This window comes from Carcharodon carcharias, chromosome 10 (genome assembly GCF_017639515.1).
Source record: "Carcharodon carcharias isolate sCarCar2 chromosome 10, sCarCar2.pri, whole genome shotgun sequence".
Classification (NCBI taxonomy): Eukaryota; Metazoa; Chordata; class Chondrichthyes; order Lamniformes; family Lamnidae; genus Carcharodon; species Carcharodon carcharias.
The window spans coordinates 152773104-152797269 of record NC_054476.1 but is presented as its reverse complement, the minus strand read 5'-3'; the positions used below and the strand labels follow the sequence as shown (position 1 = coordinate 152797269).

The 24166-nt window shown below is 41.1% G+C and overlaps 1 protein-coding gene across 5 annotated transcripts in view; it reads left to right on the top strand.

Annotated features, from left to right (window-relative positions):
- nf1a (neurofibromin 1a) overlaps positions 1-24166 on the top strand; it is a 292673-nt gene that overhangs the window by 238515 nt on the left and 29992 nt on the right. For all 5 annotated transcript variants that reach the window (XM_041198253.1, XM_041198251.1, XM_041198250.1 and 2 more), the window contains 4 exons: positions 585-699; positions 13133-13234; positions 20834-20974; positions 21785-21911. In XM_041198253.1, coding sequence (XP_041054187.1) covers positions 585-699; positions 13133-13234; positions 20834-20974; positions 21785-21911 — 485 coding nt within the window. The remainder of the gene's footprint in view (positions 1-584; positions 700-13132; positions 13235-20833; positions 20975-21784; positions 21912-24166) is intronic.

Sequence of the window (24166 nt, the reverse complement as noted above, 5' to 3'; positions counted from 1 at the left end):
CAGCTCTTCGAAAAATTCATTCAGATTGGTCAGACATGACCTCCCCTTAACAAACCCATGCTGACTCCTTGATTAACCCCTGCCTCTCCAAGTGTAGATTAATTCTGCCACTCAGAATTGCTTCCAATAGTTTCTCCATCACTGTGGTTGCTATTAAGATGAGTTTACGGAAGGCTTTAATAGCTATAAGGAGAATCCACCTTCCCCTAGAAGGATGGCTCTTAAATAATACACTCCATGGTTTCAGAGAGAAACACTGGCTCCAGAATATGTGGATCTGCCACATAGTGATCTTTCCTCCTGGAGGAGAGCATACAAGCCCAAACCTGCTCTGAGGTTGCTGTGTGCGGCCTTTGCAGCAGCATTTGGGAGCACTAGGTGGATTTTTCCTCCCTGGGTTGGATGGGAGTTGAGTGAATTAGACCCATATTAGCAGCTTGGTGAGATTGGCTATTGGGCATCAGCTGAGTATTGAACCACTGACCGCCCCAATTCTTGTGGGCTGGTCAGTGCTTGCACAATGCATTGTCTGGTATTATTGCAGCTTTGTCTCGTACTTTATTAATTTTTCTCACTCTACATAGATTTGCATTCCAGTACAACCCATCTCTTCAACCAAGAGCCCTCGTTGTCTTTGGCTGTATCAGTAAGCGAGTGACCCATGGACAGATTAAACAAATCATTCGGATCCTTAGCAAGGTGACTGCAAAGTATTATTTAGACTTGCTGCTTTCCTTACACTGCCTTTTTAAACTCAAGTTTATAAAACTATATTTTACCTGATATTTTCTAAAAGCCATGTCTCTGAACCAGTAATGATGTTGCAAAACTAAAGGGGCCACCTCAAATGTTGAACGCTAGAATTGTTGTGTTTAGTGGTATTTATACCTCTGCTCAAATAAATGCTTGCTTTGAGATCGCACACAGATAAAGATCTGCAGATGAGCCTTTTCTGACACCTAGAAGATGCCACATTGGCAATGGAGTATTTGTCTCCAAGTAACTGTTAGTTATATACAATGTTTCCTCTAAGCTGCAGAGCCACACCGCAACCCAAAAGTTCCTGTGCAGTAAGTGCACAAGTTGGCTCCTTCAAGTTACTGCACGCACCCACCTGTACAAAATAATTTGTGTCCCTGCACTTAAATAGTTCACTACAAAAAAATATTAGTGGGTATGTTGGCTATGTACTCTGATAAATTGCAGCCTCTACCATGAGGGCGATTTCCTTTGTGGGCCAATGAATAACAAAATCTTACACCCACTTATAAAGATTTTCTTTAGCATTTTATTACTAAAATGCACAGAGGCCATCATCTCTAATGTATACATGGCTTTTTTTCAGTTTCTATATATGGTATGGTGTAGGAGCAGTTGTGACATCAGATTCAATAATTTGGATTATTTATGGACCAGTATTGGGAAAAATGAACTCTGGAAGTTGTCAGGTAGTTGTACTAATTTACCATCCCTACCCTTAACTCTAATCCCACACTAGCCTTATGACTCACTGTGCTCTAAAGTGGGCCAGTAAATGTGGCCTTGCCACTTTTGTCTATATTCTGAAAACAAATGAATTAGCAAAATAATTTTCATCAAAGTCCTGGATTGTATTGAGCAGAAATTTGTGTTTGACAGTCCAGAAAACATCAGAACGAGATTTTATTTTAAAATCTTCTGCTGAGAGTCTACCTGTTAGGGTGCCATTGCAAAGGTGGCAACATAGCTGAACCAATATTTCATGGCCTGCATCCATCCTGCCGCTCTTCACCTCTAGAGTGAGCAAAGACCCAAAGGAAATGCAAATCATAACAGCCATGTGATGATTTTAAGCAACACTTCAATGATTGGAGATCTGAATTGGTGATGGATCATGGGATGATGGATCTCGAATGTTTTTTTCATGCCAACAAGTACTTATTACATCATGCTTCTGATGCACAAGTAGCTTTTGGTACAGGCATATTAGAAATAGTTTGTGTCTCTGCACATAAAGTAAGAACTATTTGTTTCTATTGTGTTGGCAGAACAGGAGGGAATTGGTGGGAATATTTGGTTCCTGTGGATCAACAGCTTGCATTATTTTGCAGTGTCAAACTGCCTGGAATCCTAATTGATCTTGGACTGCATGGGGTGAAGGAGTATGCAGCAGAAGCTGCAAATGCATTGTATGCAGAGGGGCCAAGGAACATTTTGTGTTAAGAGAGTGACTTGCTTTTTTTTGCCACTCGGAATCCTTTATCTGTGTTTTGCCCTCTTGCCAACCTGGTTGAGACTGAGAGGCTGCATCAAAATGGAATGTTGAATCTCATGTTGGTGGCTAACTCTTTCTGTTTCAAAAGACCCAATATAACTCAGTGTACAATTTGTAATCGCTATTTGAAAAAAATAAAAATAAATCGGCTACACTTTAGAATTTCAGCAGCATAAAACCCATCACATTTCTACCTCTCTGTTTCCAAAAAAGTCACGTTGGACTGTTGAAGTGTTAACTCTGTTTCTCTCTCCACAGATGCTGCCATACCTGCTAAGCACTTTCTGCTTTTATTTCAGATATCCAGCATCCACAATATTTTGCTTTTATTTTAGTGTCTAATTCACTACCATTTCTTCAAGGTAGGCAGTCCTGGAAGAGAAGTTCTAATCTTCTCTCGAGATTTCATTTGTCTCTCTCACATTGCTTTCCATTTCCCTCCTGGTGTTTGATAAGGTGTCTACCAAAGCTTGTTTTCACAGCCACATCTCCTTCCTCAGTGGCTGTCTCAGGCTCCAACTTGCCCCATGTGGATTCCAACTGAAGTTCTATCCTTTAAGTTTTGAACCCTCCAAGGATTACAGGTATCTCTGGGACATACAGCGTTCCTTGGACTGCTGTTCTCGCAATATTCTGAGATCCACATTCAGTGCCGTGCATCACCACATGTACATACTCAACCCCTCCCTCCAACAGCACCAACTCACCCTATCTGAAACCTGGCCTCGTCCCCAGTTTCATTTCATTCTTCATCTCATCCCACGCCTTAACAAGAAACTTTTTCTCCTCCTTTCAGGTGTTGAGGAACGCAAGCTCCAAGAGCTTATGGGTACAGACGCTCCTCTGAATCCCTCCTCCCCTTCCCTGTGACCCCATCCCTTCCTCTCATCCCATCTCTTGCCATGTCTTCAACAAACCCCTGACCTTCCCCCCTCTAATTCTGAACAATCTGTGCTCAGCAAAGAACTGAGTTTTATCTCCTTTCACCCTAAACTCAAAGAATTTTGGGCTTGGCATGATGTTGAACATTTATTCCTTTGGCTCCACCTCTGTGCTCACTTCTTTGGGCAGGAGTCCTCCCTGCCACACCCTGTTCAACAGACCCTTCCACTCATCTCCAGTATTCTTCTTCCACCTGGACCTCTCCCTCTGGCCTCTTACCCACTCTTGACCTTTTATGTTGAGAACTGTTGGCGTGCCATCAGCTGTCTTAATTTCTCTGCTTCCCTCACCCACTCTAACCTGTCACTATCTGATCTTGCTGCACTCTGTTCTCTCAGGTCTAATCTTGACTATATCATCAGACGAGGGTGATGCTGTTGTTGTCTGGTGTCCCAGCTTCTACCTTGCAGAGGCTGCGCCAACTCTCAGACATTTCTTCCTACCTCTCTTGACCATGACCCCACCTCAAACATATCAAGCCATTGTTCCAGGACTGTCACTGACCTTATCACCTCTGGTGATCTTCTCTCCACAGCTTCCCAACTACACCTCCATACAGCTCACTTCCAGCTCCTTGCCAAAATCCACAAATAGGACTGTCCTGGTAGACCCCATCTTTTCAGTCTGTTGCTCACCACTGAGCTTACTTCTTCCCATCTTGACACTCTCTTTTTCTCCTCTTGTCCAATCTGTTTTCACCTACATTCGTGATTCTTTTGACATCTATGTTATGCCAACAATTTCCAGTCTCCTGTCCCGAACTGCTGCCTCTTCACAGTGGACGCCCAATCCCTCTACACCTCCATCCCCCCACCAGGAGGATCTGAGGGCTCTCTGCTTCCTCCTTCAACAGAGGCCCAAACAGCCCCTAGTCACCACCACTCTCCTCTGCCTGGCTGAGCTTGTTTTTTTTCATTGAAAACAATTTCTCCTTTAACTTTTCTCACTTCCTCCAAGTGAAAGGTGTGGCGATGGGCAGCTGCATGAACTCTAGTTATGCCTGTCTTTTCATGGGGTATGTCAAAAATTCCTTGTTCCAGTCCTACTGTGGTCCACACCCAAAACTCTTTATTTTGCAGCACATTGATGACTGTATTGGTGCCACTTCTTGTTCTCACCTGGAACAATTCATCAATTTTGCTGCTAATTTCCACCCTTCTCTCACCATCACGTGGTCCATCTCTGACACTTCCCTTCTCTTCCTTGACTTATGTCCCCAGAAATGACGATGGAGGCTGCCTACTAATATTTATTACAAGCTCACTGACTCTCGTGCTAGATCAACTACACTTCCTCACACCCTGCTTCCTGTAATGACATCATTCCATTGTCCCAGTTTCTTTGTCGCATCTAATGATGCTCCCTTCCACAATGACGATTCCAACTCCCTCTTTTTCCTCAACATAAGATTCCCCTCCCCCTGCCAACCACTTGGTTGACAAGGCCCTCAACTGTGTCCAACCCATTTTCCACACTTCTGCCCTCGCTCCTTCCCCTCCCTCCTAGAACCACAATAGGGTCCTCGCTTTCCACCCCACCAGCCTCCGTATTCAGAAGATCATTCTCCACCATTTCTGCTATCTCCAGTGTGATGCCACCACCAAACAGACCTTCCCCTCCCTTCCCTGTCAGCATTCTGAAGGGACTGTTTCCTCTCCGACACCCTGGTCCACTCTGTCACCCCCAACAGCCCATCCTCTTCCCACATCACCTTCCCATGCAATCACATCAGATGTAACAGCTGCCCATTTATCTCCTCTGTCCTCACTGTCCAAGAACTCAAATACTCCTTCCAGGTGAAGCAGCGATTTATGTGTACTTGTATCAATTTAAGTTTATTAGATTCGCTGCTCACAACATGGTTGTCTCTGCATTGGAAAGACCACATGCAAACTGGATGATCACTTTCTAGAGCACCTCCACTCAGTCTGCAAACATGTCCTCAACCATCTGGTCCTTTGACAATTGAATTCACCATCTTGCTCCTATGCTTACATTTCTGTCCTCAAACTGCTACAGTGTTCCAGTGAAGCCCAATGCAAACTGGAGGAACAGCGCTTCATCTTCTGATTCAGCACTTCACAGCCTTCTGGACTCAATATTGAGTTCAATGACTTCAGACCAGGAACCCTGTCCTTTTTTTTTGCCAAGTGCCCTTCTCTATCTTGTTTTTCCTTTCAGACTGAGCTGACCTTCATTCTGTTATTAACATCTACTCTGGATCTATGTTTTGTTTCTTTATTACAACCACTACAATTCCCTTTGCCTTCTGTTCCATGACATATTTGGCATTTAATCTCCCATGCCCTCTAACCCATCCCTGACCATCCCTTTTATCCCACCTCTTTCCCAACTCCTCCCCCCGCCCCAACAGCATAATACCCATCACCTTTCCACCTCTCTTCAGTTTTGAAGAAGAGTCATGTTGGACTTGAAACATTAACTCTCTCCCTCTCCACAGACACTGCCAGACCTGCTGAGTTTTTCAAGCACTTTCTGTTTTTATTTCAGAATTTTGATGTTCCCCAAAGAACAAGGAACAAAATTCCTCCAATAACCAGTGTGTGTAAAGGCAAAATAGGATTCCTGTTTTAAATTGGCACCAACCTTTTCCATTAGAATTGAGAGGAGAATTAACTTGGTTGAACTCACTGATGCAATTGCCTTTTGAAGAAGGGCTTGCAAACCTAGAGTTTGTTTTATGTATCTTACCTTCTTAATGCCCAAATTATCTGCAAATGGAGCGTGTTTTAAGAACATTGAAGGACAGGAAAAGACTGTCTTGGGGTGGGAGGTGTTCCATCCAGTCGTCCCACACAATTACAATTGTTCATCAAAATACAGGCACTCTCCACCCCACCTGAAAGTTATGTGATTACCTGGGAGAGGCGATTAAACCAAACCAGATTAAAACCCCAAGCCATTTGGGAATTAATATAGCAAGGTACTTGACCCCAGCTCTTCAGTTTCCCCACTTGATCCTTGAAAATAAAATACATCCAATTCAAAAGAATGAGATTATCAGATTGAAAGACTTAAGAATCTAATGAACTGATGACACAAATAGAAATAAATAAGCACGATCTGATAGCCATTAAAGAGACGTGGCTACAGGATGACATAGATTGGGACCTCAGTATTGAAGGGTATGTGATATTTAGGAAGGACGGGAAGTTGGGAAAAGGTGGAGCAGTAGCTCTGTTCAGGAAACCAGGATGTAGAAGCGGCTTGGGTTGAGACGAGGAATGATAAAGGCAAGAAGTCACTTGTGGGAGTGGTGTACAGGCCCCCCCCCCCCCCCCCAATTGTAACTACGTGGTAGGACAGAGTATAAAAGAAGAGATAATGGGAGCTTGCCAGAAAGGTACAGCAATAATCGTGGGCAGTTTTAATCTACATATTGGCTGGAAAAATCAGATGGGCAAAGGTAGCGTACATGAGTTCATAGAATGTTTTCGGGGTGGTTTCTTAGTACAGCACTTTCTGGAGCCAACCAGAGAGCAGGCTACGCTAGACCTGGCAGTGAGATAGGATTAATTGATAACCTCCTAATGAAGACACCCCGAGGTAGCAGAGATCATAATATGATTGAATTTTACTTTCGTTTTGAGGGAGAAAGGAGTGTGTCCAAAACTAGTATTTTAAACGAGGGCAATTATGAGGGCATGAAAGCAGAACTAGCTAAAGTGAACTGGCAAATAAGGTTACGGGATAGGTCAATAAAAGTTTAGTGGCAGACCTCTAAAGGGATGTTTCAGAACACGCACAATATATACATTCCAATGAGAGAAAAATTCCAAGGGGAGGGCCCACCATCTGTGGTTAACTAAAAAAATTGAAAACAGTATCAAATTTAAAGAAAAGGCCTATAATTGCACAAAGACGTGTGGCAGGTCAGAAGATTGGAAAGAATATGAAGAACAGCAAAGGATGACAAAAAAATGAATAAGGAGGGAAAAATTAGTATGAGAGAAAGCTAGCTAGTGATACAAAGAGTTTCTATACATATTTAAATGAGGAAAGAGTTAACAAAGTGAGTGCTGGTCCTATAGAAAGTGCTATAATGGAAAGTAAGGAGATGGCTGATGAATTAAACAGGTATTCTGTTTCAGTCTTCACTATAGAGGCCACAAGTAACATCCCAGAAATAGCTGTAAATCAGGAAATGGAAGGGAGGGAGGAACTTGGGAAAATTACAATCACCAGGGAACTAGTATAGAGCAAATTGTTGGGGCTGCGGACTGACAAATCCCCAGTTCCGGATGGACTTCACTCTGAGGTCTTGAAAGAAGTGGCTAGTGAGATAGTTGATGCATTGGTTTTAATTTTCCAAAATTCCTTCGATTCGGGGAAGGTTCTATTAGATTGGAAAATAGCAAATATAACTCATTCAAAAAAGAAGGGAGAAAGAAAGCAAGAAACTATAAGTCAGTTAGCCTAACATCTGTCATGGGAAAAATGTGAGAAGCTATTATTAAAGATGTTGTAGTAGAGGACTTAGAAAAGTTCAAGGCAATCAGGCAGAGTTAACATGGTTTTGTGAAAGGGAAATCATGTTCAACCAATTTATTGGAGTTCTTTGAAGGAGTCACGTGCTGTGGATAAAGGGGAACCGGTGGATGTACTGTCTAGATTTCCATAAGGCATTTGATAAAGTGCCACATCAAAGGTTATTGCAGAAAATAAAAACTCATGGTGTAGGGAGTAACATGTTGTCGTGGATGGAAGATTGGCTAACTAACATGAAGCAGAGAGTAACCATAAATGGGTTTTTTCTAGTTGGCAGGATGTGACAAGTGGTGTACCACAGAGATCAGTACTGGGGTCTCAACTTTTTGCGATATATGTAAATGACTTGGATGAAGGGACCGAAGGAATAGTTGCTTAGTTTGCTGACGAGACAAGATAGATAGGAAAGTAAATTGTGAAGAGGATGTAAGGAGGTCACAAAGTGACACAGATAGGTTAAGTGAGTGGGCAAAGATCTGGCAAATGGAGTATGAAGTGGGCAAATGTGAAATTATTCATTTTGGCAGGAAAAATAAAAAAGGAGCATATTATCTAAATGGTGAGAGATTGCAGAGCTCAGATTCAGAAGGATCTGGGTGCCCGAGTGCATGAATCACAGAAGGTTAGCATGCAGGTACAGCAGGTAATTAGGAAAGCTAATAGAATATTATTGTTTATTGTGAGGGGAATTGATTACAAAACTAGTGAGGTTATGCTTCAGTCGGAAAGGGCATTGCTAAAACCACATCTGGAGTACTGTGCATAGTATTTAAAGAAAGTTAGAAGCAGTTCAGCAAAGGTTTACTAGACTAATACTATAATAGGCAGGTTGCATTATGAGGAAAAGCTAGACAGGTTAGGCTTGTATCCACTGGAATTTAGAAGAGTAAGAGGTGACTTAATTGAAACCTTTAAGATCCTGAGGGATCTTGGCAGGGTGGATGTGGAGAGAATGATTCCTCTTGTGGGAGAATCTAGAACTAAGGGCCACTGTTTAAAAATAAAGGGTCACTCATTTAAGAACGAGTTGAGGAGAAACTTTTTCTCTGAGGGTTGTGACCCTTTGGAATTCCCTTCCTCAAAAGGCGGTGGAAAGAGAATCTTTGAATGTTTTTAAGGCAGAGCCAGATAGATTCACGATTAACAATTAGGGTAGGCAGGAACGTGGGGTTGAGGTTACATTCAGAGCAGCCATGATCTTATTGATTGGTGGTGCAGGCTCTAGAGGCCGAGTGGCCTACTTCTGCTACTAATTCATATGTATGTGTCAGATCTGTTCAAATTTTGCAGTTAATGTTTTATTGTGCCACTTGACTGTACAAACGTATGTAATTGCTATTGAAGGTCCTTTTGTCTTGGTTCTAATTTGAACTGTTTGATGAATTACAATAAATGTCCAAAATACTTTTGTGGGCCTAGTTAAAGTTCCTCAGGCAGGATCAAGCAACATTGAGGTTCATCTGTCTATTATCTGAATACCAAGAGGACATGGTCTAGTTAGCAAAGCAAGCTGAGTTAAAATTGACAGGTGCAAACCTATACTGTCATATGTTTAGGATATATACAGATATAGCACAGGATTCTTGGTATACTATCTGACCATCACCCTAGCATCTAGTGATGGCTACTCATGGTGAATGTGTAACCATAGATAAGGTCATTTTACCACATTTAATTATTAGCCCCTAAACTTCAGAAGTACTGACAGGACTAATATTTGAACCATTTCTGAGGTAGTGGAATTCACTGTTCCTGATGACCAAGCCTTAAGAGCTACTGTGGGACCTTCAGAAGATCTTGCATCAGTCAAAAGACAAAAGTTGAGTTAGTTATTTCCTCCTTAATTATCACCAAGCATGCTATCTTCCAGCATTGCTGACTATTCTAATTTTCTGTCATTGGAGGAATGAGTTGCATCAATGCTTCAACTGCACATATGGATGATGTGAGGTTTGGAGCATATTTACACACCATGTCTGCTCATTTTAATGATTGTACTCTGAGCTGAATTTTGATTCATCTGCCATTGTATTTTTTCTCTGGGTCCAGTTACTGTTTATGAATTTTTTTTATTCATTCCCGGGATTTGGGCTTCGCTGGCTGGGCCAGCATTTATTGCCCGTCCCTAGTTGCCCTTGAGAAGGTGGTGGTGAGCTGCCTCCTTGAACTTCTGCAGCCCATGTGGTGTAAGTACTGTGCTGTTAGGAAGGGAGTTGCAGGATATTGACCCAGCAACAGTGAAGAAATGGTGATATATTTCCAAGTCAGAGTGGTGAGTGACTTAGAGGGGAACTTCCAGGTGATGTTCCCAGCTATCTGCTGCCCTTGTCTTTCTAGATGATAGTGGTCATGGTTTGAAAGGTGCTGTCAAAGGAACCTTAGTGAATTCCTACAGTGAATCTTGTACATACGGTGGTGGTGGGAGTGAATGTTCATGGATGTGTACCAATCAAGTGGCTGCTTCGTCCCGGACAGTGTCAAGTTTCTTGAGTGTTGTGGGAGCTGCACTCATCCAGGCAAGTGGAGAGCATTCCATCGCATTCCTGACATTCCTTGTAGATGGTGGACAGGCTTTGGGGAGTCAGGACGTGTGTTGCTCGCCACACTGTTCCTAGCCTCTGACCTGCTCTTGTAGCCACAGTATTTATTTGGCTAGCCCAGTTTACTTTCTGGTCAATGGTAAAGCCCAGGTGTTGATAGCAGGGGATTCGGTGATGGTCATGCCATTGAACATCAAGGGGCGATGGTTGGATTCCCTCTTGTTGGAGATGGTCATTGCCTGACAATTGTGTGGCACGAATGTTACTTGCCACTTGTCAGCCCATGCCTGAATATTGTCCAGGTCTTGCTGCATTTTGAGATAGACTGCTTCAGTATCTGTGGAGTTGTGAATGGTGCTGAACATTGTGCAATCATCAGGGAACATCCCCACTTCTGACCTTATGACGGAGGGCTGATTGATGAATCAGCTCAAGATGGTTGGGCCGAGGACACTATCCTGAGCAACTCCTGCAGTGATGTCCTGGAGCTGAAATAACTGACCTCCAAAAACCACAACCATCTTCCTTTGTGCTAGGGATAACTCCAACCAGCAGAGAATTTTCCCCCTGATTCCCATTAACTCCAGTTTGGTAGGGCTTCTTGATGCCTCACTCGGTCAAATGTGGCCTTGATATCAAGTGCAGTCACGCTCCCCTCACCCCGCAAGTTCAGCACTTTTGCCCATGTTTGAACTAAGGTTGTAATGAGGTAAGGAGCTGAGTGGCCCTGGTGGAACCCAAACTGGGTGTCAGTGAGCAGGTTATTGCTGAGCAAGTGTTGCTTGATAGCACTGTTGATGACCCTTTCCATTACTTTACTGATGATCGAGAGTAGACTGATGGGGCGCTAATTGGCTGGGTTGGATTTGTCCTGCTTTTTGTGTACACGACATGCCTGGGCAATTTTCCACATAGTCGGATAGGTGCCAGTGTTGTAGCTGTACTGGAATAACTTGGCTAAAGGCGCAGCAAGTTCTGGAGCATGACTATTCTGGAGCTTCAGTACTATTGCTGGAATATTGCCAGGGCCCATAGCCTGAAAGAGCTGCTAACCCTTTAACACCACATCACTCTCACTGACTTTGGGACATTTTACCCTGTTAAAGACGTTATGTAATTGGAAGTTCTTGTCATCCACTCAGCTTTGATTTTTCAACGTTTTCTGGCTCATCTATGTAAATGCCAGCTGCTGCTGTTCTTCTGAGATTCAACATGCTTAAGACCTGATGCATCCATAATTCCACTGTCAGCAGTCTCCACTTCAATTGCTGCTTGCCTCTCTTCCCAATACTTGCCAGTTTCCATTAGCCTCCATCCCACCAAGCATCAGTTTCAAAATTCTAGTTCTTACCTTCAGTAACTTCCAAGGTTTTGTTGTGCCTTATCTTTGCATCTTCCTCCAGTTCTGCTCTCACCCTCTACTGTCTCTTCTTAGGCCCCCTGCATGTTTTTCCCAGCCCTCTGCTATGCCATTAGTGACGAAGCCTTCAGCTACTTTTGCTTCCAAACTCCAGAACTCCTTCCATATTTTTCTGCATTTCTCCCCACCTTTGAAAACCACCTTAAAGCCTACCATGTTGTGTTTTTATTCACTTCCCTATACCCTCCCTATCCTTTTTGGGTCATCTTCTCAACTGTGAAATACTTTTGTTATGTGAAAGCAATGTATAAATACTAGAAGTTGATTGAAGAAGCTCATGTAAATTGTATTCAGTCACTATCAATTATCAGCTAATCAGCCATTTCCAGGAATGTGTTTGAAGCATAAACAGGATGTGTGATTTTTACGTAGAATAGCATTTCAGTTTCTAAAACAAAGAAAAAAAAATTAGAATTTGATGGCCTGGTCTAAGCAGAGTGACTCACCAAGAGTCAGCTAGGTAAATCAAAAGTAAAAAACAGGAGTGAAAACTCAGTGCCATCGCCAAGCATACATAGTCGATGCAACCAGCCTTTTTTTGTTCTGAAGAACCAAACTTTTTGCATGTTTTGATGAAGTGTTTTGTATAGTTAATGACCCAGAACATAAAATGCTGCACTATTAACTCATCAGCCTAAAACTAGCAGCTTCCATTGAAGGTATTAGCATAATAAATAGCCTTTCTTTCAAATGGCTGGATTTTTCATCCTTTGACAGATCTTCACAATGAACTCCAAGCTAAGGTGATAGATAGTCCACTCCACCTCTCAATACTGCTCTCACGGTTGCAATTGAAATGCCAAGTCAAGATTTCAAGATTACTCCCCTCCCTTTTCTTACCAAAGTAAGATCATATCTTGATCTCCAAAACTGTAAAAAAAAAACATGCTGTAGCATAGCTCATTCAGGACAGATTAAATTTGTGTACAATCTGATAATTGCAATTAAATATCCAACTATCTAGGCCTAGAAAAACAATTACTTTGTAGCCATATCAAGTTTGTCAGATATATTGGAAACTGACAGATCAGACCAAACTAGTTTAACTAATACATAACCCTGAAACATGACCACTAACTTGGGAGTCAAGTGTTTGACTGGTTCGATTTTCAGACTAGCAGTCAGTAACTCCAATACCGAGGAGCAAATAATTATTAAGGCCAGTGGAGTGTTTGAAGTAAAGGAACGAATTGGCATGGTGGCTATGGCTTGTAAAATTGTATTCGTGCCACTTGTGTTCTATGCTACGTTTTTGGGAAGAAGGTTTTCCACCCACTGTTCCTAGTGGATAGCACACAATCACCCTATGAAGTCTGGCAATGTCATCCAGACTTTGTAATGGGTTTATGGAAATGGGCATGCAGATTCCCCACCACTGCCACCATTAACTCTGGTGGAAATATGTGTTTGTTTTCTCCAAGGGAAGCTAATAACTAACTATTGTGGCATTTCTGTTCACTTACACAGGGCCTGGAGAGTTGCTTGAAAGGTCCTGATAACCACAACAGCCAGGTTTTGATAGAAGCCACTGTTATAGCATTGACCAAGCTTCAACCACTGCTGAATAAGGTAAATGCAGAATGTGAGCAAATGGCAAAAGTACAGATCTCGTATGAAAAAGAGTGAAAAATAATCTGTATTTCATGCTGTTGGACTGTTTGAGACATACGCCCCAGGAAGAAATGTGATGAGTTTAAAAACCAAACAAAAGGACAAAGAACAGAAGAAGGGGCATTTATGTAGCGTTGCAAAGGCCCATTGATGGCAATGGGATTATGAGCAGAACTGCAAGGATTAATTCTCTTTTTTTAAAATAGCACATATGGAGTTGCATTGTAAGCACAAACTTGTCGTTTCACTTTCATTTAAAAGACCTGAAGCAATTTCCAATACTTCATGTGATTTGTGAGAGCCATGGCTCAGTGGGTAGCACTCTTGCCTCTGAGTCAGATGATTTTGGATTCAAGCCCCACTCCAGGACTTGAGCACAATAATTAAGGCTGACAAACTGTGCAGTACTTGGAGAATGCTGCACTGTTGGAAGTGTGCTATCTTTTGGATGAGGTGTTAAACTGAGGGCCCCCATCTGCTTCCTCCAGTGGTCGTAAAAGGCCCCATGGCACGATTTTAAAGAAGAGCGCAGGAGATCACTCTGGTGTCCTGGCACACATTTAATCCTCAATATATGTCACAAAAACAGATTATCTGTATAAGATTCTGGGTTCGGGAGCCACAGATATATAAAATAGGTAGTCAAGTAAGTGATATGAAGTATTAGGGAACTCTTCACTTGGTCTTCCTCCATCTTTCCGGCCCATCTTCCATCTGAAGAAGGTGGCTGCCTGATGAGGACTGCCATAGGATGAGGACTGCCATGGGATGAGAATTGCCCCCTGTCTCTGAGCACTCATTAATATACTTTATTTCTAGGGGCTGGTAGTTTATCCCATGTCAGTCATTCGTTTGAATCTTGCTAACCAATGAATACAGGGCCGATACTCAAGATGGTCACCTCCCCCTTGTCCATCACTTAGTTCATGGTCATGTTTTAGTTTACCTCATGCTGAGGCTCATTTGCTAGCCTTTGCTAGACACTTGTATAGATAAAAGGGTACAAAAGGTACCAGAAGACTCGCTGCTATCAGTTCAGGAATGTGTGCACCTTTGTTTTGCCTCTGACCCTGGTTGCTAAGAATGATTATTCTGAAGACACAGAAACAGAAAGCATGCTACCTTCTGCTAAGGGTTTATAATTGTTCTCTTAATTTCTCAATTACGTATCATTGATAACATACTAAAGCTACTGGAATTATCTGATTACGAGCGTCTTGGATTGGCACTCCCCACCTGTGGACCATCTCATCCAGTGATATTCCTTATTCCTTTGCTGTTACTTTCTAGGCTATTTGTGTATAAGTACATATACTTAGAGACTATGCATGGATTTAAAAGATTCTCCAGCTGTCCCATCACCTGTATCCAAGTTGTGGATAATTCTCATTGAGTGTTATTTCTCCCTTGCCCTCAATTGTCCCAACCCAAAATTCCTTTTACTTTGATAATACTCCTTCTGACCATTAACTCTTAGTTGTCTTAAAGTCAGATTTTCTATGGAGTATGCATCAGTGCCTTGGTCATTTGAAAAAACAATGTTTTCTAACTCTTCAGACCACATCAACCATTTCATGGCATGTGGTTTGTCAAGTAGCTGAGCATGTCTGGTACCTGTTCTTCAGTGCAGTTTCACCATGCGCTTCCACATGTCAGTTACTTTGCACATAACAAATCATGCCCGCACACTCTCACCTGTGTCCCAATTTCCTTCCTGGTGAAGTTGTGCATATCTTGCCACACATGCTCCATCTGATAAGCCACTTTGACTTTCACCTTCCTAAAAGATCAAGGAGGCGGGGGTGTTGTCTGTCAGTACATTTTTGCTTTTCTCCCCCTGCATGTCTCAGGTAGTGGTCAGACCATTAAATTCAGCTCTCCTAAAAAGTTCGTAGGCAAGGACACAAATATTTCAGAGAAAGCTATCAACTTATTTGTCTCATCTACATTAGAAGGTACATCAATACTAAATTGATTTATTCCATTAAAGTATATCCAAGATGAGTTATTCCAATTCCCATTTTGTGTTGTAATTTTTCCTATCTCCTATGCCCAATCACTTCCTTGCAATAGTTGCCATCTTATCTTGTTCATGAGCCTTGGAGATATTCATGATATCTTTCAAACAGAAATTAAACATTCCCACTTGATTCCAGGCATTAACGTATTTTGCTTGTTTTCTCTTTCTTTTAAACAAACATTTGACTTTCTCAAATAGAACCTACTAGATTGACTTTTGTTTATTTTAAAATTATCCCAAAATTTAAATAGTAATGTTAAGCTGACAGGCTTTGTTAGTGTTTATTTCTCCCCAGAACAGTTTTTTTTTGATAAACAGAACCACCTAGACTGTTTATCCATTCTAACTTCAGAAACAATTATTCCCAGGCTTGATAGTTTTAATCGGTGCTTTTATATCAGAGACAGAAGTGCTTCTAATCAGTTTAGAGGTAACTTCCATTTCTCCTGTTCTCAAACACTTTGTCTCAAGAGAAAACAACAAATGGTGACAAACGGCCTGAATGGTTAAAACCAAATCTCTGAAAAGCAAAGCCTTTAGTCCAAGTTCTTGAATTTGCAAGACTGTGGTTCCTTGCTGCGCTATTAGTACTTGTGATCCTGGAAACTTGTTTAAAAAAAAAACACAAAAACGAAATCCATGGTGGCCCTGCTTAGAAGACCAATGGGTTAATAATATGAAATCATATCTGTAAATTTAGGAACTTTAGCATTTAGTAACGTCCAAAATATATGCATTTAGCAATACGAAAGTTGTGTGGTGATTTAAAAGAAAAAAAACAGCTGTCAGCAGAAAAGGTTGACTTCACTGCTTGTTTTGGGGAGCAGAGAAAACCTGGCACACAATTGTCACTTTACGTAATTTTTAACAAAAAAAAATTCTCCCGATTAAAAGAACCAACTCATTTTAAACTTTATTAAATTCTTTTGTTATCTTCAACTTTGCCCAAATTTTAGATTAAATTCCAATTGTTTCAAAGTATTTTAGCGTTTTGTAAGACATTTCTCACCCAAGGTTATTTCATTTTGGTACAACCAGGATTCTAAGACCAAAGTCCAAATTTTAGTAACTTCCCTTCAAAACAGTTTTCTGATTCCATCAGTTTTTTTTAAAACATATGAAAACACCTTTAGTAGTTAAAGATGCAGAATAAATTTTAGATCTGAAATATTTCAGGTAGGCCAATATAGAAGATATTTAACTCATTCTCCAAGAGTATTAAACAAAATAGTAACCCCTTTTTTAAAATCATTGCTTTATGTGGAGAGCAGGGACGGAGGGTGGTCTGGGACAGCAGCTTCTTAAAAAGACAACGTTACAACCATACAGATAACCTGTAGAAAAGGAAAACAATCTTTTCCATATCTCTTCTGTTTATCCTTTTTCCCCTTTAAAACAATTTTTCAAGTTCAGATATTTGCTACTTAACCAAATTTGAAATGATCAGTCAGTAAAATATGTCTTTAATTTGAATTTTAGCAGCTCTTCTTCAAATCTGGGAGAAATGTTTTAAAGCTCAAATTGGATTTCTATCAAACATTTTCTAAAACACCTTTATATTTTGATAAACAAACAGAGCCTTTTCACAGCTGTACAAGTACATTTTAATAGTCATACTTTCACCCAGTAACTTTGTTTACGAAGAACACCCTGCTTTAACAATGACTTGATGGTATTTCAAATTTTGGTATACGCTGGGTAAGAGTACAGCTTCATGGGGTTTGGATAAGGGTCTTGGATGGTGATGATGGTGGAGGAGTCAGAGTCAACTAACATTAATTGCTGGCAGCGTCCATTGTCAACAGTGCAGTCTACTTGTCTCCCACCACCATCGTAATAGAGAGGGGACACCACCTCTCACTGGGAAGCCGATAGGAGTCACTTTTGAGGCTGGCCTATTGGCCTGGAGGGCTAGACACTGCAGCAGCCATGGGCTGGGCCCCATTTCCAATCCGCATGGCCTCAATGGCAGCGTGCGCTTTCTCTTGACGCTGTTCGACTGGGTCGGGGCTCATCTGTTTTGGGGGGGGGCGGGCAAGTAAGGTTCACTATCCCTGTCAGCATCCCCTGTACACTTATTACGACAATCACAAGCCTAGTGACCCAAGTGGTTGCATTTAAAACAACAGACAGGGACACTTCTGTACACAGTTACAATATAGCACAGACTTCCAGTTAGCTAAGAGGCCCTCGACAGCAGCTACCTTAGCTTTTGTGGCTTTTCAAGGATTGTTCCTATGGACTTGTCCCCAGACCATACTAGATTGGCGGATCAAATCATCCCAGACTACTGCTTTGGTGTTGTGAACACCCAGTCCACTCCGAACAAATGGCTGGAATCCCTTCAGGAAAAGGCTTTTCAAATTTGGGGAGTCAAAATGGCGACCACTGCCATCCCTTGTGCTTTGTTGCTGAATTAACTTCTTCAAAGCTTCCCTTGCATCTTCTAACTCTTCACTTAATCTAGCATTTTCAATATTTAGTTCCAGTGCTTGTTCTAGTTTGTTTCTTACATAACATGCACTATCTTGTACCTCCTTTTCCTAGTGTAACTGAATCTTTCCTTTTGCAACTTATCTACCCTAACCCTTAACTCCTTGTTTTTATTATACATTTGTAATCTCTGTTGCATGCTTCTCCATGGAGAAGCTCCCAGGATGTGTCTCGCTCCAGGCGCACTGTTTCCTCAGTCAGACTCTATCAGTCATTCCCCAGCATGTGCCAGTGCCATTGTGACTCCTGGCTTCACATGATAACTACTCCATGTGCATTTAACTACAACCTAAGATTGTTGCTTCTCCAATTTCAAGCCAATGATACCTCTCGACTACTGTGGATCCCACTTCCGACACCAATCTGTAAGATTTTGGGTTCAGGAGCCACAGATACCCAAGATAGGCAGTCGAGTATTCATAAGTAATTTTAAGGTAGTTTATTAAGCAACAGTTTAGATATTTCGCATTAGCGAAATAGGCAGAAAATATACAACCTGTTACAGTTGAGAGCAGTTCACTGATCTCAGAGGAGGAACGAACAGTTGGCAAAGTGTGTTGATATCAGTAGCTTGTGATGGTAGCAATCTGCCCTCTAGCCAAAGTGTTAGAGAACTCTTCCCTAGGTCTTCCCTGGTCGTCATCCATCTGAAGGAGGTGACTGCCTGATGAGGATTTGCCCCTGCTATCTCTGAGCACTCATTAATATACTTTATCTCTAGGGGCTGGTAGTTTACCCTATGTCAATCACTTGTTTGAACCTTACTATCCAATAACTACAGGACAGGTACCCAAGATGTTAGGATGCTCACCTCCCCGCATCCATAATTTAGCTTGAGGTAACTTTTTAGTTAGCCCTTACCAGACACAGGTATAGATAAAAGGATGCACAAGTGCTAGAAGAACCCCTGCTATTAGTTCTGGAATGTGTGCATATTTGTTTTGCCTCAATCCCTGGCTGCTAAGAATGTTATTTTCTGGGGAGAGACGGAAGCGGAAAGCATACATCCTTCTGCCTAAGTGTTTATAATTGAATGCCTGCTAATTTTATAATTGTCTTAAAGACAATTTCTTATATCTGACTTGAAAAACTTTTTTACGCAGCAAGTTGTTAGGATCTGGGATGCACTGCCTGAGACTGTGGTGAAGGCAGATCCACTTGTGGCTTTGAAAAAAGAATTGGAGCATCAGTTGAAGAGCAGAAATTTGCAAGGCTTTGGGGAATATATTGAATGGATAGCTATAAAAAGAGGAGTGTGACAATGCTGCCTCCAGACCTTTTTAATCTTCACAGTAAAATGATTGTAAGACACTTGTCAGAGTTACCAACAATTTTAGTTGGTGGATAGAATATAAGCAATGTGAGATGTGCAGATGAGGCAACCATTATGGCAGATAGAAAAAATATATACAAAGACACAAGTGCAACAAACAGCAACACATAGATTATCACTAACCTGCAGCAAAACGGTATAGATGATAGTATCAAAGAAAAGAGGCGACACCTAGATGGAAAACAACAGTAGGATCAAAAAAGATAAAACAAGCAGAATCACTTTTTTATCTAAGTAGCCGAATAACATCTGATGAGAAAAGTTATCAAGACATCAAGAAGCACATAACACTTGCAAAACAAACCTTCACAAAAATGTCAAACCTCTTTAGAAATAAGAATACCTCTATAGAGAGCAGAATGAGATTGCTAAAATGCTACACCTGGTCACCGTTAATAACTGAATGCAATAGTTGGAATGTAAACAAGATAATGAAGGTAAATTTAAGGCAACAGAGATGTTGGGCAGAATTTTATGCCAGCGGGTTTCTACGGTCCTGCCGAAGTCAGTGGACTTTTGAATAACTCACTGCATTTTATGGTTCCACCCCTGCCACAGCAGGGCCATAAAACTCCACCCGTGGTTTCTGAGAAGCATGAGGAGGATTAGTTAGACAACCCTCAACTAATGAAGTTTTGAGGAAAGCAGACACACAAGAATAACTTTTGCATATGATCACTAATAGACAACTACAATTCTTTGGGCACATAATTAGGAGAGAGAAACTAGAACATCAGGTAGCAACTGGTAAAACTGAGGGTAGCAGAGTAAGAGGAGGTCAAAGGAGAAAATACACCGACAGTTTAAGAAGCAGGACAAGTAGAAAATTTGAGAATAACGCCAAGATGTTGCCTGCTATCAAGGTAATTTTTGTAGTTTCTGCCCATCATTTGGAAGAGTTGCAAAAACTGGTGCTCACAGAATTTTGCGTGCCTGCTTTTCTGTTCAAGCATCACCACTTGTAATATGGCAGTGGGCAGCTGTGACCTATGTACCATTCAAAGTAGGCTGCAAGTTTCAATTCCCAGCCCACCTGTTCATCAGGGATTGCTGGTGGAATCCAAATGTCAGAAAAGTACTTAGTAATATCTGCCAATGCAGTTGAGGTTCTAATTTAGTATTTGTTAAACAATGAAGCAAACTAGGTTAAGAATAGCCCTTTTTTAAACCTCCAGAGCTGCAAAGTTCAAACAACACAAATTAGCAAACATAGATGAAAATTGCACAGTTGCCATTTTATTGGTTATACGTAGCCCACTGGCCATAATCTGAACTTGTATGCCTAAAAAAGCAGTTAAGGGGCTTTATTAAAATTGTATAAGGTCCCCTCTGCCAGTGCTGCTCCATATTTAGCTGCAAGGTTGTATGCACTGTCTTTCCACACTCAATCACCAAGTCAACTCACCCCTGCTTGTGTCTTAACATATTAGAGGGCATTTTAACTGCGGACTGCAATTAAGTTACCTCCTTGGCCTTTTAGTCTGGGGTCAGGTAGGTAGCATAGTGATAACTCAAAGAAGGAAAAGAAAAAATTTCTTAAGTTGAGATACTTAACTAAATGTGCTCATTTTGTTGTTGCATATAGGCCTGATTTATAACTGAGCCATGTCTAATTTCTAGTGCACATTTATTACTTCAGCTCAAATGTACAACTATAGAATTGACTTAATAGAACCTTTGCTTCACTGATCATACCCTCTCCTTTTGAAAGGACTCAAACATGCACAAGGCCCTCTTTTGGGTAGCAGTAGCAGTGTTGCAGCTGGATGAAGTCAACCTATACTCAGCTGGTACTGCATTGCTGGAACAGAACCTGCATACATTGGATAGTCTTAAAGTCTTCAATGACAAGGTGAGGTGATTGCTAATAATATGTCTGTAGAAGTTTGATAGCATCCAAACATAATAGATCATAAAATATTTGTGGGTGAGTCCAGAACTAGGGGACACTGTTTTAAAATTAGGGGTCGCCCTTTTAGCACAGAGATGATAAATTTTTTCTGAGGGTTGTGCTACCTCAGAAGGTGGCAGAGGTGGGGTTATTGAATATATTTAAGGCAAAGGTAGATAGATTCTTGTTAGGCAAGGGAATCAAAGGTTATCGGGGTTAAATGGGAATGTGGAAATCGAAACACAGAGTCAGCCCTGATCTTATTGAATGGTGGAGCAGGCTTGAGGGGCTGAATGGTCTACTCCTGTTCCTATTTCTTATGTTCTTATGTTCTTACTTGCTGCTAGACCATTGGGATTCTGCATGTGACTTGTTACTTCCAGCACACTCAGTTCGGGTGATTGTGGCCATCGATTTTAAACTGCTTGTATAAGTGCTAGTCCATGTCTAGCCATTAAGGAATGTGAAGTCTGACTTAAGGTAGAATTTGTGGCCATTTTATTCCTCTTCTAGTGGATGTCAATAAGCTACTCAGGCCTACCATAATGTGTAGATGGAGATCCAAGCCCATGTATCTGTGAACTGTGCAAAGGGTTTGGCTCCAGCTGCCATTGTGATTCAAAATCGCAGGAGCAGTCACAAAGTAAATTGTGTCTACAAACCACTGGTAATTGTATCATATGTTGTAAATGCAATAAAGTTCAACAATTTGTAGGGCAAGCAACTTTGATGAATAATATTTTTATTATAGTATGTTGCTTTTCCCTTTAGAGTCCAGAGGAAGTATTTATGGAGGTCAGAAGACCTTTGGAGTGGCATTGCAAGCAAATGGACCATTTTGTGGGTCTCAATTTCAACTCTAACTTCAACTTTGCACTAGTGGGACACCTGATGAAAGGTGAGGAGAGTTACCCCAACAGCTGATTGTTAAATTATATGCCATACAGACTTATACGCTGTGATCTACCGTATCTATCAGGAAAAGGATAATGCCATTACCACTCGTTCTGACCTGCATGTGACTGTATTATCACACTAGGTAGTTGACTCTTAATGTCTCTGCAGTGACCCAGCAAGCCATTCAGTTATCCAGGCTACCAAGGATAGGCAGTAAATGTGGTCTGCCTGCAATCACCCATATCCTGAAAACAAATAAATAAAATATTTGCATCAAAATTCTGCTTTGATTTGAACAAAATTTTCAGTGTAACATGGTCATGAACACACAAGTTTTATTTTAAACTTGTTTTTAACTGAATGTCGACCAACAGCAACACTGTGCCAACCTTCCCCATCTGGCCTATGCATGACTCTAGTCCACATTTTATTTCTTTGACGCTGTTTGCCTTCTGAAGTGACCATACAAACCACAAACAATCATTACCATTCAAGATTGACCAGAGCCACCTTTGGGCAACTAAGAATACAGCCTTGCCAGCAAATAAAATCTTGTCATTAAAAGCATATTGGGCCAGAGCTTGCTGAGAGGTGCATTTTGCAGCATACCACCCCCCCACCCCCGGCTCAAATTTTTTGCACACCCTTGCTTAAGGGAACAACACCTGGGGCACCAGTACATGGCAGGACCAACAGCATATCTCCCTAATCAATCAGATTTATAGACTGAGAAATAACCGAGAAGCACTGAGGGGGAAGCTGAATTACAGTTGGTGGATTAGTGCCAGATAAGTTGCGAAAAAATAAATAGGGAAAAGAAAGATTAGCTTGAGAAAGGAAAAAAAAATTAGACAAAAGAAAAGGAAGAAAAATAATTGAAAATTTTAAACTTAACTTTTTAAAATTTCCAACAATTAATTTGAAGTAATGAGACTCCATGGTTTAAATTGTTACTTGGTTGTCCTCTGTGGGTGATTGATACTCAATAAAAAAAATATTGTTTAAAAAGTCATTTAGGCTATTATTTACAAGATTTAACTTCCTGTTGTGAGTTTAATGGACAATTAATGTTCAAATCCAGCATGTTCTTCAAGATAGCAGAGGCTAAGGATGAGATGCTGTTTGTGTGAAAAAAAATGGCAGAGCAACGTACATCAGCCTGCAAGTTCTGGAGATTCATAATTGATGACGTAGCTCTTAATCCACTAAAATTGCTGGCCAGTTTGCACTGTACCTACATTGTGCACTGTTCACATGCCATTTTTCAGCAAGTTCTGTCCCAGTAGTTTCAAATATGGCTGAACAAAACAAAATGCATCGAACGGCCCTGTTTTCAACCAAGGGACAAGTAAAGGAGAAGACCATTGTTATTCAGGCCTTGGCTCAATAATATATAAGACATCACAGGAAGCATGGAGTGACATTTAGCACCTTCAGGAATCGTCTCTCATGGTTCATAATCAGAAAAGGAAAGATTAACTGTGATATAAAGAGCAAAGCTTAAGCGAGTGCAAAATGGCTCCTTGAAGGATTCTACCTCTCTCCTCCAGAAGATTCACTTAAGAACTGTGTTATTGGAAATGGAAGACATCTCTCCCCTTCCGCTGTGTAGGAAAGTAGGGCAGTCAGCCAGCTCAATAACATAATGTTTTTTCTCAGAATTTTCATAGATTTTCTGGTTTAAAAAATGCTCACCACTTGAATGTTGGAAATTGCAACTTTGTTACAACAGGGTTGTTCATGATTTCTAGCAGGATCGATGGGGCTTTGTAGGTTATTTTAAGCTTACAAGAAATTTCTCTCCCCCTTCCTCCCCCCGCACCCCCACCACCACCTCTTATGCCACACATAATCCCCATTGAATACTTAATTATTACAGCAAATGTTTGACCTCAATTTAGTTAAAGAAGCAGTTAATATCCTTGTCTTTGGTCACATGCTATTTTGGTGAGTGAACCTTCCCCATTGTATCAAAACGCAATTAGAGGTTTAATAAGTTTCTTTCAGGAGTACAGACTGGGATAGCATTAAGGAATTATGGTGAGGCAGGTTTATCTCCTCATTCTAAAGTTACAAGCAATAAAAAGAATTGTGTTAAGAGACAATCTGAACAAATAACATGCATATGCTCAAAGCATTTGCCAACCTACTGTTTGAGATCTGAATTGTCGTCTCGCTGAGAGATTTGGACTGAAGGTGCGTTTGTTACATGGCCAAACAGGTTAAGCATCAAAATGCAAATCCTTCCAACAAATG